Raw genomic sequence first — 16397 nt, 5'->3', positions numbered from 1 at the left:
TAGCTCACTTACGGTCAAGGCTTTCAAGTCCCAATTTTCATCTGGCCCGAAGCTATGCCCAAGCCCAAGCCCAAGCCCAAGCCCTACGACTTTGACTACCCAATGTTTCTGGAGATCCTGAAGATGAAGGGGCGAAAATGTAATCCTCGTGTGTACGCTCGGCTCTACGTCCGTGGATGTAACAAGATGAAGGCATACGACTCTGGTGACTTAAGACGAGAGAGAGGAGGCCACCCTCCGCGAGCTTGCAACAGCTTTTTCCTTCGCAACATGGCCGTTGGTAATCTGAAACACATCCCTCAGGATGAGACTGAAAGGGAATTCTGGAAGAGCCTCCAACGGTGGATGAAGATTAAGCACGCGAAGGTTTGGCCAGGCTACAAGTACAGACCGCAGAAGAAGGAGAAGAAAGCAAAGGTGTGCTTCTTTATGACTCTCAGTTCAATATATCTTACTAATCGAATAATCTATACGCTCAGCATGCGTTGGAGACTGAGGCGAAGAAATCACGTCCCAAGTCCAAGCAGCGCGCTCGCGAATCCTCCACGCTCCAGAAGAAGCCCGTATCTTATCCCAAACCTCGAGGCTCGCAATCTCCCCAGTCTTCTCGGAGTTCCAAGCGCATTCACAACGACGACGAAGGGCCCGCGAAGAACGCCAAACGCTCTAAACACGACAAACACCCTGGCTCCGTATCCCACACTGATAGAGTATATCATGCATCGACCCCGACGACTGTACATCATAATCAACATCGAGCCCCCCTTCACCTACCGTCTTCCCATACTTCCATTCAGGAGCCACCGCCACAAATCACACCGTCGTCACATGTGGATCTCCACTTGCCCCCTCGCACGTACTCCTCGAATGCATCCTCTGACGGGCGTTACACTACACGGACGGCACCTCAGGGTTCGCACACTTACAATCCACCGCATTCAAGCATTCAAATAGCCCAGCCGCAGCGTTCCGTCGCATATCCAGATAATCAACAGGCCGCCGAGCTCCGTATGCAGTCACGGTATAACCTAGGCTCTTCGAATTCTCCGTCCCTCCGCCACCCTCACAATACCTGGTCAGCATATCCGTCTACATATCCGCCTGTCCATCCAGAAGGATCCGTACCTAATCCTGTAAATTCGTATATTTCAACAAATTCAACCCCCTACGACTATACCTCCGCATTCAGTTCGGGCTTCCAGCCACCTCATCCTCGTCACAATAATGTCCAACCGTCAGGGTTTGCCGTCGCAGGACCTTCATACTCGCAAGGTAGTCCACCTACTCATCACACCGCGGCTCCAGCATCGTACCAAGCTGCCCATCCACACCAGTCATACCACACCACAAATCCGTATCCACTCCATGGAGGGCCTCTCTGGTTCCCGCCTAACGTTCCGTGTCCATCGCACGCTTTGAATCCCGATAACTTCCTACTCGATCCCGACCAAGGGCCTGCCCCTCCTATCTCAATAGACTCCATTCTACATACCTTCGCAGACCACGGACAATATGGTGGCTACGTCCCCATGCAACCCCTTCAAGTCGACCCGCCCGTCACGGCCTCGACGTCACATCAATATCCGACCGCTGCTCAACCATCTCAACCAACCACAGTCGTACCCTCTCATACGACCGCGCTTGTGGACCCTTACGTCGCGACCTTTACACATTTGTATTCACCCGATATCGCTCGAGAGCATGAAGCTGAGTCAAGCTCAATCACAGTGGCCCCAGTGCAAGAGCCGAACGGTGATCAACAATCACGACTCGCAGATTCAGCCACGGATCGACCACCACAACAAGCGATACCTCTACCATCTGATCTCTCTTTCTTTCTGGATAATTATGGATACGACGACGACGATGACCGAGAAGATGATGCCGCGTTTCAGCGACTTTCCATGGCTCTGGCAGCTGGGATAGAACATGTTCGCGCAGTGCCTCAGGGGGTCCACAACGACGGCGGTGATGATGGCGCGAGTTTCGAGCAAGGAGGGTTTCAGGAAGTGGAGGGAGGGACAGAGGAATGGGAAGAATGATTGGGATTTCGGGGTTCTGTGCGGTGGGTCATCAGATGGGCGACCAGGAATCAGGCATCAGGCATAGAAGCGACAATTGGTAGTGTTTTGGATCGAGTAGTTGTGACCATGTGGGCTGATTGGTTGTTCTTTTGAGACATTCGGACTGGCTGGGCATCCTCTGCACTTCCTGTATTGAACGACCCTGTAGCTATACGGCATCATTTGTATCTTCTCGAGCGCCACCCAGTGCTTAGAAGACGCACTGACTGTATAATACTTCCGCACTCACCAATAGTAATGTATTAGCCATTTTTTTTTGCAAATCATTGAAAGCATCAAATCACTTCGGTATCCTCGAGTTTGACCCGCCGTGGATGATCAACAAGTCGTAGGTGGTTTGTGGGTGTCTCGGGAACCAGAGAGGCTCCACCCGTCTCCTGGACCTCGGCGTCTATCAAAGTGTGGCGCCATTTCCATCGGCTTGCCGCCCGGAAGGCGCGTGAGATCACGCCACCCAATCCGGCCAATTTCAACTCGCAGTCGCTTGGGCTCACGTATTCGACGCGCGCCTATTCGACGAATCCCACTGCACGACTTCCGCTCTTACGCTGTCAGCCACAATGGACAGTAATCCTGCTAAGCGCGTTTTTACAGAGGAAGGACAGGCGTCCAGGACGACTTCTTTTACTAGCTCTGCTCATGATCGGTGAGTATATCCGTAATATTCGGTCCGATGTGTTGGTCTTCTAATTGTTCGACGCGTCTGCACAATTACAACAGCCTTCCCGCCGACCTGTTGCTGGGACTCCAAAACGTAGGATCACGCGTCAGGAGGAGTGAGTTTACTTCGTTTTGCAAAAAGACGCGTAAATACGCGTCTCAACAAGCTGCCAGTGGCATAGCTGATTCAAATTCCTCGTTACTTACAGGCGTGAACGAAGGATACGCCACAGATCGCTCGAGGCTTTCCGCATCTTCCCCGCGAACGTTCTCTCGCACGGCATCGAGCCCTCACGTACTATATGGAGGGCGCCCCTCCATATTCTGCTCCGCGAACGATACTCTCGAACAGGTTTATGCTCAGTCGCAGGGAAGGCCTGGAGCTGCGTCATCCTCATCTGTCCTCAAGCGCCCCATAGCAGAAGAGGTTGAAGATGAAACAGGTCGTGATGGAGGAGTTGATGCGCAGATTGGTGATGGTGTTGGCGAGGAGAAAGTTGGGACGAATGGCGTCGCCGGCGAGTCCTTTGCTTTACCCCGACCAACGAAGCAACTCCCACGGACAGCCTCGGAGTCTTTCAGGCAGACTCGCTCTATGCCTGCTGGTCTTTTCGGCACCACTGCCCCGAGAGACGGCACGAGAGACTCCAGTCCCATTCCAGAAGTCAATGCCGAAGAAGACTGGAGTACGGCGAATTTCCCTGGGGCTGTAACAGGTACAGCTGACGATCAGTCGTGAAGAAGCAGATCTCTCCCTCCGCTTTCTCTCTTTTTCTATTTCCAATGTATTTGGTGTGTTGTATTTGGATCTCACAACTCAAACGCAAAACTCGCGTCGAACAACTCGTCGCGATGGGTCCTTGTGTATCGCGGGTGAGTGGCGCTCCCCTCTTATGGTATCTAACTTCTCACGTCGAATCCGTCGCCATCACTGGTTAGGGATTAGGCTCGATTATCTGTCCTGTTCCACCCAGAACGCTTCCCAATTGTATACTGCCTCTTCTACTTGCCAAACGGCAGGTTATCTATCGCCATCTTCGCCCATGAGTTTGCCCCTCCCACCTTCGATCATCTTTTGCATCTGGTGATGATGAGTGGTTGGCGCCGGCTTACTGTCTTTCGTAACATATTTCTCGTATCCGAGGACTTGCGAGCCAGCCTGCGCTGCTGCCTATCGTATGTTCGGCTGGGGACGGCGCGTTCGAAGCCCGAAGAAATAGTCATGCGATCCCTGGTTCCTGGCCTTGTGCCACAGGCGTGCGACACGTAAATAAGAGCCTGGAAGCAGCAAGGAGTTCCGAGCTGGGACCTCTAATACCGAGGAGGAAATTGAGATGTAGGCGTCTACTTTCCAGCTGGGCAAAGACCCATCGCATCGATCGAACGGCCACGGGGCGCTCTGTATATGGTGTCCCTTGTAGTTCGCTTAGCTCGGTCGACGGGGTCCCTTCCCTCTCGTTACTTGGGCCTTCGGCTCAGATCTCCCGAATAATTGTTTAGGCTCTCGAACACAACGGACGTTCACCCGGCGTGATGCCCATCATTGTGACGGAAAAGGAAGTTCGAAGGCGAGCGTTCGAATCTCAGGCCTGAGGCCTGCTCCCTTACCTTCTTGTTTCCCGGAGTCACACTCGTGCGAGGCCGCCCCCCGGAGGCGCTCGATGGTGTCACTCAGCCCTTTAAGAGCGCGCGAGGATCCTCCTCGCTTCTTTAACATCTTTTCCCTCCTTCGCCATGTCCCTGTACCCGGAGCGCGAATTTCGTCCTATGAACCGCCCATCCCCTTCACCGAGCGTCGTCTCAATGTCGTCTGAAGACACTAGCTATTCATACTCGTGAGTACTCACCTGTATTCTCATCGTCAACGACAAAGGGGTTGCACCTCTCGATGCCCTTCATCAACGATATATACTTCACTCGATGCTTCTATGACCACACCCCCTGCGCCACCCGTGAACTAACAAAATCCTTTGTTCCTTAGACCCCTCCCGAGCATTTGCAAGCGAGGTGACTCGCAACATAGTGATAGATCACTTCCACCTCTTCGCGAGCACTTGAGGAACGAGGGAATCAACCCACGCCACCCATCCGACTCGACCGCAATCTCATCATCTCGTTACGCTTCCGACGTGAGCCCAGAGCACGCCGATGCCAGACAAGACGCACTTCGAAGGGTTCTCAGAGATGCGCACTATCAGTGAGTGATATCATTGGCAGTGATACTTACCTTGAACCTCATGTTGACGCCACCCGTGGTACATAGACGGCCTTCCAGCTACCTTGACCCGACCAGGTATGGGTACCAAGACAGGCACTCTAGCCACTCATCGCGACGTGCTCCTGAAGCCGTTCCGTGTGCCGAGTGCACTGATAGGTTGGTAGTTTATGATCACAGTATATACCTTCCTTTGTCTGACATGTATGAATTAGTTGCTGCCCTTACGAGAGCTGTCGAGCCCCGTCGGAGCGCCACACCTCTCACGAAGAGGAGAGGCATTCCCGCTATCATTCCCCACCTTCGCCTCAATACTATCCTCCGACCTCGCAGCCGTTCTCCTATTCATACCCTCCTCCCCCGCCACCTTCTGTGACGTCCCGACCTTATAGCGCACCTTCTAGGCCTGTGCACGATCGCGAGGAGCGTAACTCCCGCTATACCACGTACGTCTTCTTTAGTTATTTATTGAGATCGGCGGGCATGCTAACCCAGTCCGTCCTGACAGTCGCACAGAAGTGCGCCGCTCTGAGATTCCCGTAAAGCGCAAGCTCCCTGCGGACTTCGAGTGAGTACCTGAATTATAAATGATCCGCTCCTTTGTTCTCGACAACTCATTCATTGGTCAATGTTATTTTCAGGGACAAAGACGGGTCTTCTGATGGTGACAGCGACGAATATCGCCCAGATTCGGAAGAGTCCAGGTCAGTTTCAATGATCCCTTCGCTTGGGCCTCGCGCGTCTTTGCCCTTTCGTCACGCCCGAGTACGTATACTAATTCAGATGATGCTTTGTTTCCCGCGACAGCGGAGAACGGTCGACGCCGGACACCATGGTGACGGAGGCCACGTCGAAGTCCGCCCGGGACGCGCGTCGTCCTTCGGCGGCGAAGGCCACCAATTGCAAGGCTTCTCGTCCCGCCGAAGCTTCGGCTTCTGATGTGCGCGCCGCCGTCGCTGCTAAAACCACCACTAGACCTCCCTCCACCGTCGGCAGTGACGGCAACTTGAATTCGGACGATGATGGCTTCTTCTACAATGAAGACGGAGTCAAGCTCGAGGTTGTCGAGCTGCCTATTCCTTACGATGCGAAGGAATGGTTGAAGCATGTGGAGAAGACGAGGGAGGGCTCGAGTGCCCCGTGGTGTTGTACCTGGGAGACGAGGAAGAATGGGGAGACCGCTATCTGCGAATACTCCTCGAAGAAGCATCTCGTCAAGCGCCATATCGAGGCCACCCATCTGTAAGTCACCTTTCTTCCGATTTCTTTGGTTCCCGCGCTGATGTCGGTTTTTCGTGGCACTGTAGGAAGATCAAGCGCTTCATGTGCACCTGGTGCGGGAAGACTTTCACCCAGCGCAGCAATGTCGCAGGTGCGTTGTGCCTTTGTCTTTTTCGCGCTCGACAAAGTCCTCACACTTCATAATCTTTTGAAGGCTGCCACTTGAACACTCACACAGGCGAGGAGCCTCACGCCTGCAATTTTTGTGGCGAGAGGTTCAAAGATCCTTCCAAGAGGCATAAACACATGACGAGGCATCATGCCTATCGCCCTTCAAAGAGCCATAAGAAGTTCAAAGCCGACAATGGCCACCTCGCTCCACATGAGTCGGTCGCATTCAGCATATCGAGTTCCAGTAGTCCCTCCGTCACCTCCGTTGAACATGAATAGGCTAGACCCGCCATCGCGCCACTCCCCTCGGCTTTGATCGTAGCCTTAATAAAGTAGATCGGACCTCGTGTTGTCTTTTTTTGTGCCACTCCGCTTGCTTACCGTGTATCTTTCCTTTGTTCGTCCGTCGTGTTTGCGTCGTGTTATCTTGTTCGTCCTCGTGCTTTGACCTGTTTTCGTATCTTTTTCGTATTGCTCTGCGCTGTTGTCGTACGTTCCTGTCCTGCCACTCAAACGAAAAGTCTTTCTTCCCTTTGTTCTTCCTCGTGTCGATGGTGATGTTGATCAGACCGAGTACTAGCTAGTCTATTTGTTTTCGTTATCTGATGCAGTTCTCCCTTTCAGCGAGCCTCGCGTTTCGTTCGGACTGTATGTTCAGCACCATGTAATTGTCTTCGCCACCCATGTACATAGCAGGCATGGTTTCGTTTGGGTTTTGAGTTTGTAATCGATAACTTATCTATTCGCTATTCGCTGTGCAAAGGCCTTCTGAATCGTGGCAGACTCGGACACGCAGGCAGGCAGCCAAGTACAGGCTGGCACTGCCCTTCTTTTTGTGTCGTTCAACTTCCTTCTGATCTAAATCAGTGCGAGTGGCGTGCCTCCTGGGAGTCGGACGCGTTGGAGCACCGAGGTTCGAAGCCCAGAGGACGGGCTGCTCGCGTCCAGATGCACGGCCATATTTGGCGACAAGAGATGATGAGCCAGGAGGGAGAAGATGATAGGAGTGATAGGATGCCGCCCACATGCTCACTCCCATTGTATTGTGCGCGGCCAGCGTCTCGAGTTCGCGAGAAGCCCAGGGCAATGAACCATCGAGAGACGCCCGTCTCCGGTGTTTACAACGCTCCTGTCATGAGATTCTCGTTCCGTGGACATATTTTCTCATGAGCGCAGCATAGTCTAACAGCATCAGAAGAAGAGCGAGGCAGAGAAGAGATGCGGATGCGTTGCGCAAGTTTAGCGCGGAAAAAAGAAAGGCTGACGGAGCGAGTTGGGAGCAAGGGGCAAGGGAAGAGAAGACTGGAGAGAGGACTGGGACCCCGGGAACAAGGATGGGGAGACTAAACCGGCGCCAGAGATTGACACGCCACCCAGTTGCCGGGATGCCGGTGCGCCCAGTTGAGATGGCGCTTTGCGCTGAGCCAGACGATCACGGAAATGGAAGTCGCGTGGCGCGATCGTCAGTGGAGGCCCTGTCTCGCCGCCGGTTCGAAGGCCGCCACTCAACTTTGCGTTGGATTTCCACGCTGAGTTACACCCATATAGCCTGTACTTGTCTTGTCTTGTTCAATCTTCGGCTCTAGCTTTGTATGTCTCGAGGCTCGCCAGAATTGGGAAGTCTTGCCGTTCAAGCACCCTCGCTCACACCTCAGGTCGTCCACGTCTCCCCGTCGACATGTCATAATCTCTCCGTATTCAAAGGTCCGTCCGTCCGTCCGTCCACCCCGAGCTGCTGCCTTGCCTTTTGTCCTTGAACTCGGGTCTTTTGTCTACTTTGGCTGTACACGGATGGTATGGACTGATGGAATGATGAATCATGTCCTTGATACCCAGAGCTGATGAAAGAGTATCGCCGACTGGATGACTCAATCACCATGCGTCTGAATCGGACGAACGCACAGTTTCGTGACAAGGATCGCCTGGCGCCCTCCTCTTCCGGTGGGAAGATGAGTCAGACCGTCCAAGACCAAGCATGTTTGTATGTATGGAAAGAACTCGTCGGTGAGCCCGGTCTCCTCGTCGTGTTTCGGTCTGAGCCTAAATAGCCTTGTCTTCTTGTTCTGCCGGGACCGCCTTTGCCTTCTCTGCATTGCTTCTCCCGTTGTTGGTTTGGTTCTTTGCTGTGCAGAGAACTGGCGAAGACGGACCGAGATTATCGACTATTGCGTGGGCGTCGTGGATCAATCAATGGAGCAAAAACGGACGGTCATCCAGGAGAAGGAAGACGATCCGGCAGGACAGAGGAAGATCCAGGGTGCGTTGTTTGCCGAGGAGGTCAAGGTGCGTTCCATTGCAGTCCAACACCAACAATGATACGCTACATCCTGTTCCCCGTTCGCCCATTTGCCCGTCGTCTATCCACTTGCTTTGCTGTCCATTCGCTCGTTCGCCCTTCCATTCGAATCAAAATCATGATATCAGCGAAATCAAGTGCATAACGAGCTCGCCGTCGAGAAGATCGTTCGCCGCCGATCCCTTGATGGTAAGCCCTTTTCCTGTCCTGTGGATTGACTTTCACGTTTGCCGTTCGCCTCGCTCCCCACTCCCTTGATTTGGATGACTGATTCGGGTACGTACCTTGTCTAGCGTTTACATCGCGTTGCCGGTATTTCTCACCACCGCCGACGGAGGTGGAGGCTCGGAAATGGTGGGAGGCTGCCCAAGAACGATCATAGGCTCAGGCTCGAAAATTGTTCTGCGCCCGAGTATCGTCGCAGTTGCGGTTGTCTTCGTCGTCGTCTCACAGCATCGGATGTAACCTTAGCACCATTTCATTTCCATCTCGTTATAAAAAAAAAAGTATATACGTTACACTTTTCAAAACCTGAAATACTCAGTCTCTGACACCTCACAAAGCCCTCGACACAGCGAGAAATGCGCCAAAGCAGCGGGCCGTGAATGCGATCGTGGCGCGCAATGGTGGACGATGACGCCATGAGCTAATCTTATCTACCTTCCATACAAAGAGGACTGGCCGGGTCCTCCACCTCGCCTTTGCTTGCTCAGAGCCTCTTTGCTCATCGTCCACCCCGACGCACTCTCAAAAAAATAAGCAGAATGTTCAGTTCTACTTTCCTGTTCGCTTTAGTTTCCTCTCTTCCCATTCTCGCGGCGTCGTCTGCTATGTTGATGTTGAACCCACTTGGAGCTCAAGAACCTTTCACGACTAATCCTACTACGCCAAGTCCATTTGACGATGTGAAAGTCCCGGTCACGCTGGGGGTCATGTCCCGCTGCCCAGGTCAGTTGTTGGCCCTCAACCATCTGTTCATAGGATCCATGGATGAAGTTGACACTTGTGCTTTGACGTTACCCGTTTGTGGGAGGATTGATTAGATGCTCAGCTTTGTGAGGCTGTCTTTGATCAGGTGTTGAAGAAAGTGAGGGATAAGGTTGAATTTTCGTTGACTTTTGTCGGGGCGTACGTAGCCGTTCTCTCCTTCTCTCCTTCTCTCCTTCTCTCATGTTCTCAACCCGTAACTCGTCATTTCATCACTATTACCATTGCCCTTAGCGTCAACGCCTCCGAACCCGACTTCGGCGTAACCTGCATGCACGGTCCCTCCGAATGCGCCGGAAACGTCCAACAGCTCTGCGCGCAAAAATACACGCCGCTCGAGACCTGGTGGGAGTTCGTGATGTGCCAGAACTACCAGTCGCGGGACCGGATCGGCAACGCGGACGTCGCGTTGAAGTGCGCACGGGCGTCCGGAATCGATTGGGAGACGAGCGGGGTGGGGAGGTGTGCGGGGTTGGATGGGAGTGGGAGGGCGGAGGAGGGGGTGGGGATGTTGAGGGAGAGTGTGGTTAGGACGAGGGCGTTGGGGGTTACGTATGTGTTTCTTTCATTTTTATTTCGCGAGTGGATTTTATTGAAAGGGAGTGTGCTTATGCGATTGGATGGGTGTAGGAAAAGTTGTACGGTGATTATTAATGGGGAGCAGGTTTGCATTCATGACGGGACGTGGCAGAAATGCGAGGTACGTTGCGGATCTCTCTCTCTCTTCATATATTCAGTCCGATGATACAATTGACCGTCTCATGCAGAACGGTCACGCCGCTCGAGATTTCATCCGTCAGATTAACAACGAATACCAGAAGCTCAACGGCCTGGCGCTCGTCGACGAGGAAGCTCTCACTCTCGATGACCTCATCTAAGGAATGGGTCGTCCGCATCCCTAACCCATAACCCAGTCCAGCACGCCCACGACCGCAACCACGACCACGAATAACACCCCTTCTCTCTCCTTCTTCTTGCTATGACTCCTTTTTATACCTCCTTCTCCTTTCCTTCATCTCTTGATCCTTCATCTTGATCCTTGATATGCGTTCATCATCCACATTCTCACGAATCATACAACATGACCCCGCGGAAAGTGCTTGTGCTTGACGGACTGCGGTGGGACGGTGGAACCGGAAGTGGAAGTGGGACGGTGGAAGTGGAAGGAAGAAGCGAGGCAGAGGGCAGAGGCAGTATGATGATATGATCATTTCCGTCGTCGCATCTTCACCCGAGGATGAGTTCGTAGCCGATTACAACGAGATTGAACGCTATGAGTGGTACTATTTTTCGTCCCATCCCATGTCAAATTGTAACATATTCGAGCGCGAGTTGACGTAGCACATGTGGCGGAGTGGCGAGGCGCAGGGGAGGGGAGTGGATTCACATACACACAGAGTTCGTATTTAGCGTTCCGTTAGCCCTTTTTTTCTTGTGTACGAATAATATACGATAGGAATTGTACATACTTCGCATAAGCGTCCGCACCGCTCCAATAAGATTAATAAGTCGTCCCTTCACTCCGATATCCTGTACGCCGCCGGCGCTGCCGCCGTATTGGTCGTATGGCTGTTGGAAGCCGACGGTTGGGTTGTTTGGCGTTGGGACGGTGGACCAGCCGACTTTTGTGTGAAACGAAAAGGAAAAGAAAGAGAAAGAGAAGAGGATGAGTGGGATGAGGAGTGGGTGAAAGATGGAGAGGGAGGGAGGGAGGGAGGGAGGGAAAGGACGTACTTCGTGCAAGGAAACGGTCCTCGCTGAGGACGGCCATGGAGTTGATGAAGAGAAGAACGACATAGAGGATCCCGCCGAAACTTGGCATGATTGGCGGTCTGTGGGTGGCCTACACTACGCCAGATATTAAGGATGGAAGAGGATGGAGGAGAAGCTGTGAGTGAGGACACGACGCGCGCGTCCAAGTCGACGTGTTGGGCCGTGCTAAATTTGGAACTGAGCGGACTTTTACTTTTAGCCACCATCACCGTTCGACGATAACTCTCTCAGCAAGATGTTTCCTCTGGCGACACGGAGTGTGCGTCATGGTACGTTCATGTTCTCGTATTTTACTTTACAGACAGCACAGTCGAGCTGATGATTTCCGTTTGTTTATTTGTTTGAACCGCGAACAGTGGCACAGCTCAGTCGTTCTCTGAAGCCCTACCCAGTCGCGTCCTCATCGCGCGTTTTGACTTGGGATGGCGGTCGACGACAGTGCGTATGCCTTTCCACCCATTTCCTTTCCTGTACCATACCGTGCCATACCACACAAACCACATCTCGTCTCGCAATAACCAACACTACCACTAACACAAATCCAACTCCAACTCCAACTACCCATCCAGCGCAACCATGTCCCCCTTCGACATGCTCCGCGACTTCTTGGCTCCTAAACCGCGCAAGCAGATGAAGAGCGAGAAACCGAAGGCGAAGGACGGGGACAAGGAGAAAGAGACGGCGAAGGCGGGGACGGGGAGTATTTTTGATATTACGCAGGCTCAGGCGGTTCCGGAGGCGGCTGTTGTTGAGCAGATGAAGGTCGGACGGATTGCGGATCATGTGAGTCTTTTTCTTGTCTTCGGTGTTGGTTTGAGGTGTTGCGGTTTCGTCTACGTGATACGTGATTGCTGACGGCTTTATTCTGACGTTGTTCTGTTTCTGTTTTGGTTCGCATATTGGTTTTATCATTCCTGCTGTTGTCGGTGTTGGGGCTATAGCACAAAATGTCGACCGCGAACTTCAAGATCTCACACAGGAAATTGAACAAGCTCGGACGACAGATCGCAGGGAAGCCGATTGATTATGCCATCCTGCAGATGACGTTCAGCGAGAAGCGGGCGAGCAAGCGGATAAAGAGCATGTTGGTGCTCGCGAAGCAGCACGCGGCGAAGAAGGGCATCGACCCGCAGAAGATGATCGTCTGTGCGTCCCATTTCCCTTCCTATGTTTTATGCTTGCCGTTCTAACTCACGCGACGGAATCATTCAGCGGAGTCGTGGGTGACCAAAGGCCCGAAACAGCTGAAGAGACTGGAGCCCAAGGGACGTGGACGTCACGGTATCCGACAACATCCGGACTCGAAGATGAGTGTCGTGTTGAGGGAGGGCAAGACGAGGAGGGAGCTGATGGAGGAGGAGAGGAAACGGAAGTTGAAGAGGATCGTGTCTGCTGGGATCGTTCGTGAGGACGTCCCTCTGAGGAACCCGAGCGCGACGTGGGCCTGGTAGTAGATATATACACCCACAATCCCTGCTCTTTTCTTTTCCTCTCTGAAAATATCGTGTGGATATGCTGGGCCACATTGGATAGTGCCACAGCGTTGAGTTGGCAAGACGCGACGCGTGGGTACAGAAATAGAACGGCCAATACGTGTCTCGTCCAAGTTCAAGCACTGCGCATCCTTCTCCTAATCCTAACCATGACCGTCCGCTGGCGAACACCCCTCCTCGTTCTCTTCGCCTCCTTCTTCGTCTTCTCTTCTCAATCAGCACTCGCAGAGCACTCCTTTGAAAACGCGGCCATCGTCCGCACCGTCGACCTCGGTGGCTCCTCCGTCCACGTCACGACCACCTACGCCATCAAGGCTCTCGAGAACGGCGCGCAGAAGTATGCGATCGCGTTGGGAGAGAAGGAGGCTGCTGTGACGAGCTTTATGGAGGCGAAGATTAAGGGACAGAGCGAGCCGTTGGGCTTGCATGCCAGGCCTTTACATCCTACCGGGTGAGTTCCCGTACACATTATACATATATGACGCGCATAGGTGAACTAACGTCTGGAATTGTGGTGACATGTTGCAGTCACCCGCATCTGTATACCGTTGATCTCCCGAAAGCTCTGAGCGTGAATGGGACGATCAATTTGGTCGTCGAGACGGTGCAGACGCATGCGACGTATCCCTGGCCGCAACAAGCTTCGCAGAAGGACGAGCAGAACTTTAAGTACGACACCGAACTGTTCGTTCTTAGCCCGTACAAGACCTCCACCCAACGAACGAAGATTCGGTCTGTCTATCTCTCTCTACTTCCGCGTCTCTATTTATTTACTCCTGGACATGCACATAGGTCACCGAGCCCCAACATTCTTTCGTACACCACCCCCGAAGGCGTCGACAGCTTCGCGACCGACAGTATCGCGACCAAGTCCGGCGCGACCGTCACTTACGGACCGTTCAGCAACATCCCAGAGTCAATCAGCACAGAGTTCATCCAGGCGAACCAGAAACCTCTAACCGTTCATTATCGCTATGATTTCACCGTGTTGGAGATTAAGAAACTGGAGCGTATGGCCGAGATCAGTCATTGGGGCGCGAACCTGAACATCCACAACAATATCGACCTGCATAACGCTGGGCCGAAGTACGTTTCCCCTCCCCTCCCCTTCGCTCCTTTCGTGATTGATACTCATGATGCGGATTTGTGATTGAAAAGGCTGAAAGGTCAGTTCTCCCGCATGGACTACCAAGCCCAAGCCTTCATGGGCCAACTCCCCGCCCACATCCTCCCCTCCATGACACTACACCTCCCCCCCGGCATCCACTCCGCCTACTTCCTCGACCTGAACGGTAACGTCTCCACCTCGCGCCTGCGCACCGTGCCCTCCGTCCCCAAGGGCGCCTCTTCGAACCAATACAGCATTCTGGAACTGAAGCCGCGCTATCCGATTATGGGCGGGTGGAACTACAATTTCACGCTCGGGTGGGACTCGCCGTTGAGGGATTCGGCGGGGTATGATAGGACGACGGGGAAGTATGTCGTGGGTGTTCCGGTGCAGACGTTGCTGCCTGGGGCGGTGGTGGATGAGGCGGAGGTGAAGATTATCTTTCCGGAGGGGGCTACGTGAGTTCTCTCTCTTTTTCTTGATGTGAGCGGTCGGAGGAGTAGAAGGTGCTGAATCTGAATGTGCTTGTGTAGCGATATCGAGGTCTTCCCTCCCTTCCCCGCCCTCTCGCAGTCGATGTCAACACACGTCACTTACCTCGACACGATCGGCCGACCTGCCGTCACGTTCCACTACCAAAACCTAACGGACAGACACACCGGGACGATCTACGTGCGTTTCACCATCCTCATTCTCCTCATACATCCTCGCCATCCTCATTCCACTTCCACACACAAACTCACATTTTTGCCAAATGCTCACCTCTAAAATTAAATGCTTAACCCTAACTTGTTCGCGCCGTGTCTATGTCTATGTTGTTGGTTATTATTATTACAGGCAACGTACAAAGTCCCCCTCTCCGCACACCTCCAAAAACCGAAAGCGGTCCTGACCGCTTTCCTTGGTCTGTTCGCTATCGGCTTGGCGGTAAAGAGGGTCGATTTGAGGTTGACGAAACCGTAGAAGGGAATGGAGCAGCGATGGATAGTAGGGATGGTGGTACAGTGCTGGATGGGGACGGGGATGCGGATGTGGTGGACAGACCATGTATTTCGTAGAACGAGAATTCGTGGGGTCTAAAACCTAAAACCTAAAACCTGGAACCTGGAACCGAGCATCTGAAGTTGATAATTTAATTTATGATGTGATGTGCTCTAAGACTACGGGATGTCGTGAGTCTGAGGCTGAGTCTGAGTTGAGTATGATAATGAAGTGTGTGTATAGTACAGGACTGCCGCTATCCCAATGCCATGAACCCTGATAAATAGTAGAAAAAACGTCGAGGAAACTCAAATCATACAACAACGGCTACTCCTGCTACCACCAAGACGACTGGGATTCCCCATTCCCATTCCCATTGTTGCCTAACCGTGCTTGGGCTTCTTCCTTCTCTTGTAGGAGCGCGAGGTGCGAGTAGCTGTGCAGGGTGATGACGTAGCAGCCTGTAATTTATGTGCGTTTGGGTGAGTGCGTGATCGTGTGTGCGTTTGGGTGAGTGCGTGATCGTGAGTGCGAGGGCGGGTGGGAGGAGTGAGAAATATATATACCTTCTGGTGCGGCGTCGCTGTTTTATAGGGAGGTTTAGGAGAAACCGTTGAGTACTGTAACTCAGTCGGTTGTGAAGGACGACAACTCACGTATGAAGCGAAGGTCGTGTGAAGCTCCTACGAGAGACAAACACCACTCCAAATCAGCTCACATCCTTATACAAGAACAAGCAAACAAGTAAACCCTCAAAGAAGAAGAAGAAACTCACAAATAAATTCCCCTATCCACACAATAATAATAAATCCCCCGATTCCTCCACAGCCCGCTCTCGTAGTTCAAGACCGTCCCCGTCCAGGACCACGCAGAGGGCAGACCCTCGGGTTTGTCGACGTCCCCGATGGTGAGCTTGTAGCCCAGTGGGTCGTATGAGTTTGACTGTGATGATGATGATGTTGAGGAGGTGACATTGAGGACGTTGACGGGCTGGATGAAGGTGTCGTTGGTGTACATGTATAGTTTAGATTTGTCGATGAAGAGTTTTGGGGCGGTTTGGAGGGAGGTTTGTTCGAGGGTGGCGTTACCGGGTGTACCTAGATACAATACGAGATATATGTGCGTTTTGAGTACTCGAGAGATGAGTGGTGGTTGATGGAAATCAACTCACCTCGTGGAGATGTGTTGGATAGGTAGAACGCTAATGTCCGACCGTAGGGTCCTCCTTTGGCTTCGATGACAGACGCGCCTGGGACGAAGTCCCCCATCGAGTTCCGAGAGCTGAAGTTCTCCCATGTAGGTATGGCGAGAACACATGCCGCGCAGGCAAAGAAGAAAAATGCGGAGAAAGTGGCTGATAGCATCTCTTTCTGAAGTCTCCTTAGTACAAGATCTCAAGTGTCGTAGA

The 16397-nt window shown here is 52.8% G+C and overlaps 7 protein-coding genes across 7 annotated transcripts; 6 read left to right on the top strand and 1 right to left on the bottom strand.

The window, feature by feature from the left end:
• Window positions 1-2614: 2614 nt before the first annotated feature.
• Window positions 2615-3804, top strand: STEHIDRAFT_122509 (uncharacterized protein). The gene is made up of 4 exons (XM_007305575.1): window positions 2615-2730; window positions 2805-2860; window positions 2954-3617; window positions 3684-3804. The coding sequence occupies exons 1-3, from the start codon at window positions 2645-2647 to the stop codon at window positions 3481-3483; spliced, it is 672 nt and encodes a 223-aa protein (XP_007305637.1). The 5' UTR covers window positions 2615-2644; the 3' UTR covers window positions 3484-3617; window positions 3684-3804.
• Window positions 3805-6387: 2583 nt separating this feature from the next.
• Window positions 6388-6630, top strand: STEHIDRAFT_60001 (uncharacterized protein; the record flags this gene model as incomplete). The annotated part of the gene is made up of 1 exon (XM_007305189.1): window positions 6388-6630. A coding segment is annotated over one exon (243 nt), but the record flags the coding sequence as incomplete, so codon positions are not given.
• Window positions 6631-7943: 1313 nt separating this feature from the next.
• STEHIDRAFT_140204 (uncharacterized protein) lies at window positions 7944-9137 on the top strand (the record flags this gene model as incomplete). Its single annotated transcript, XM_007305574.1, has 5 exons — window positions 7944-8055; window positions 8188-8355; window positions 8483-8634; window positions 8776-8836; window positions 8941-9137. 5 exons carry the CDS (start codon window positions 7944-7946, stop codon window positions 9027-9029), a joined length of 582 nt encoding a protein of 193 aa, XP_007305636.1. The 3' UTR covers window positions 9030-9137.
• Window positions 9138-9387: 250 nt separating this feature from the next.
• On the top strand, window positions 9388-11463 carry STEHIDRAFT_81113 (uncharacterized protein). Its single transcript, XM_007305239.1, has 7 exons — window positions 9388-9595; window positions 9691-9775; window positions 9869-10186; window positions 10265-10334; window positions 10402-10917; window positions 11104-11256; window positions 11369-11463. Exons 1-5 carry the CDS (start codon window positions 9412-9414, stop codon window positions 10510-10512), a joined length of 768 nt encoding a protein of 255 aa, XP_007305301.1. The 5' UTR covers window positions 9388-9411; the 3' UTR covers window positions 10513-10917; window positions 11104-11256; window positions 11369-11463.
• Window positions 11464-11604: 141 nt separating this feature from the next.
• STEHIDRAFT_99257 (mitochondrial 50S ribosomal protein L22) lies at window positions 11605-12960 on the top strand. Its single transcript, XM_007305573.1, has 5 exons — window positions 11605-11676; window positions 11764-11845; window positions 11977-12190; window positions 12349-12553; window positions 12620-12960. The coding sequence occupies exons 1-5, from the start codon at window positions 11643-11645 to the stop codon at window positions 12856-12858; spliced, it is 774 nt and encodes a 257-aa protein (XP_007305635.1). The 5' UTR covers window positions 11605-11642; the 3' UTR covers window positions 12859-12960.
• A 67-nt stretch (window positions 12961-13027) lies between these two features.
• On the top strand, window positions 13028-15160 carry STEHIDRAFT_81106 (oligosaccharyl transferase alpha subunit). Its single transcript, XM_007305238.1, has 6 exons — window positions 13028-13351; window positions 13429-13632; window positions 13693-13986; window positions 14059-14466; window positions 14542-14680; window positions 14846-15160. The coding sequence occupies exons 1-6, from the start codon at window positions 13050-13052 to the stop codon at window positions 14969-14971; spliced, it is 1473 nt and encodes a 490-aa protein (XP_007305300.1). The 5' UTR covers window positions 13028-13049; the 3' UTR covers window positions 14972-15160.
• A 30-nt stretch (window positions 15161-15190) lies between these two features.
• On the bottom strand, window positions 15191-16353 carry STEHIDRAFT_140201 (uncharacterized protein; the record flags this gene model as incomplete). The annotated part of the gene is made up of 5 exons (XM_007305572.1): window positions 15191-15450; window positions 15556-15572; window positions 15646-15672; window positions 15765-16086; window positions 16161-16353. 5 exons carry the CDS (start codon window positions 16351-16353, stop codon window positions 15326-15328), a joined length of 684 nt encoding a protein of 227 aa, XP_007305634.1. The 3' UTR covers window positions 15191-15325.
• Between the last annotated feature and the right edge of the window lie 44 nt (window positions 16354-16397).

The sequence above is a fragment of the Stereum hirsutum genome (assembly GCF_000264905.1).
Source record: "Stereum hirsutum FP-91666 SS1 unplaced genomic scaffold STEHIscaffold_9, whole genome shotgun sequence".
Classification (NCBI taxonomy): Eukaryota; Fungi; Basidiomycota; class Agaricomycetes; order Russulales; family Stereaceae; genus Stereum; species Stereum hirsutum.
This window is presented reverse-complemented; position numbering and strand designations above follow the sequence as displayed.

Coding starts and splice junctions, on each gene's coding strand:
- STEHIDRAFT_122509 (XM_007305575.1), top strand. CDS start 2,645: ATGGACAGTAATCCTGCTAAGCGCGTTTTTACAGAGGAAGGACAGGCG. Junction 2,731..2,804: donor ACTAGCTCTGCTCATGATCG/GTGAGTATATCC, acceptor CAATTACAACAG/CCTTCCCGCCGACCTGTTGC. Junction 2,861..2,953: donor AGGATCACGCGTCAGGAGGA/GTGAGTTTACTT, acceptor CGTTACTTACAG/GCGTGAACGAAGGATACGCC.
- STEHIDRAFT_81113 (XM_007305239.1), top strand. CDS start 9,412: ATGTTCAGTTCTACTTTCCTGTTCGCTTTAGTTTCCTCTCTTCCCATT. Junction 9,776..9,868: donor TCGTTGACTTTTGTCGGGGC/GTACGTAGCCGT, acceptor CATTGCCCTTAG/CGTCAACGCCTCCGAACCCG. Junction 10,335..10,401: donor GGACGTGGCAGAAATGCGAG/GTACGTTGCGGA, acceptor CGTCTCATGCAG/AACGGTCACGCCGCTCGAGA.
- STEHIDRAFT_99257 (XM_007305573.1), top strand. CDS start 11,643: ATGTTTCCTCTGGCGACACGGAGTGTGCGTCATG. Junction 11,846..11,976: donor TGGGATGGCGGTCGACGACA/GTGCGTATGCCT, acceptor CTACCCATCCAG/CGCAACCATGTCCCCCTTCG. Junction 12,554..12,619: donor CCCGCAGAAGATGATCGTCT/GTGCGTCCCATT, acceptor GGAATCATTCAG/CGGAGTCGTGGGTGACCAAA.
- STEHIDRAFT_81106 (XM_007305238.1), top strand. CDS start 13,050: ATGACCGTCCGCTGGCGAACACCCCTCCTCGTTCTCTTCGCCTCCTTC. Junction 13,633..13,692: donor ACCCAACGAACGAAGATTCG/GTCTGTCTATCT, acceptor ACATGCACATAG/GTCACCGAGCCCCAACATTC. Junction 14,681..14,845: donor GACACACCGGGACGATCTAC/GTGCGTTTCACC, acceptor TTATTATTACAG/GCAACGTACAAAGTCCCCCT.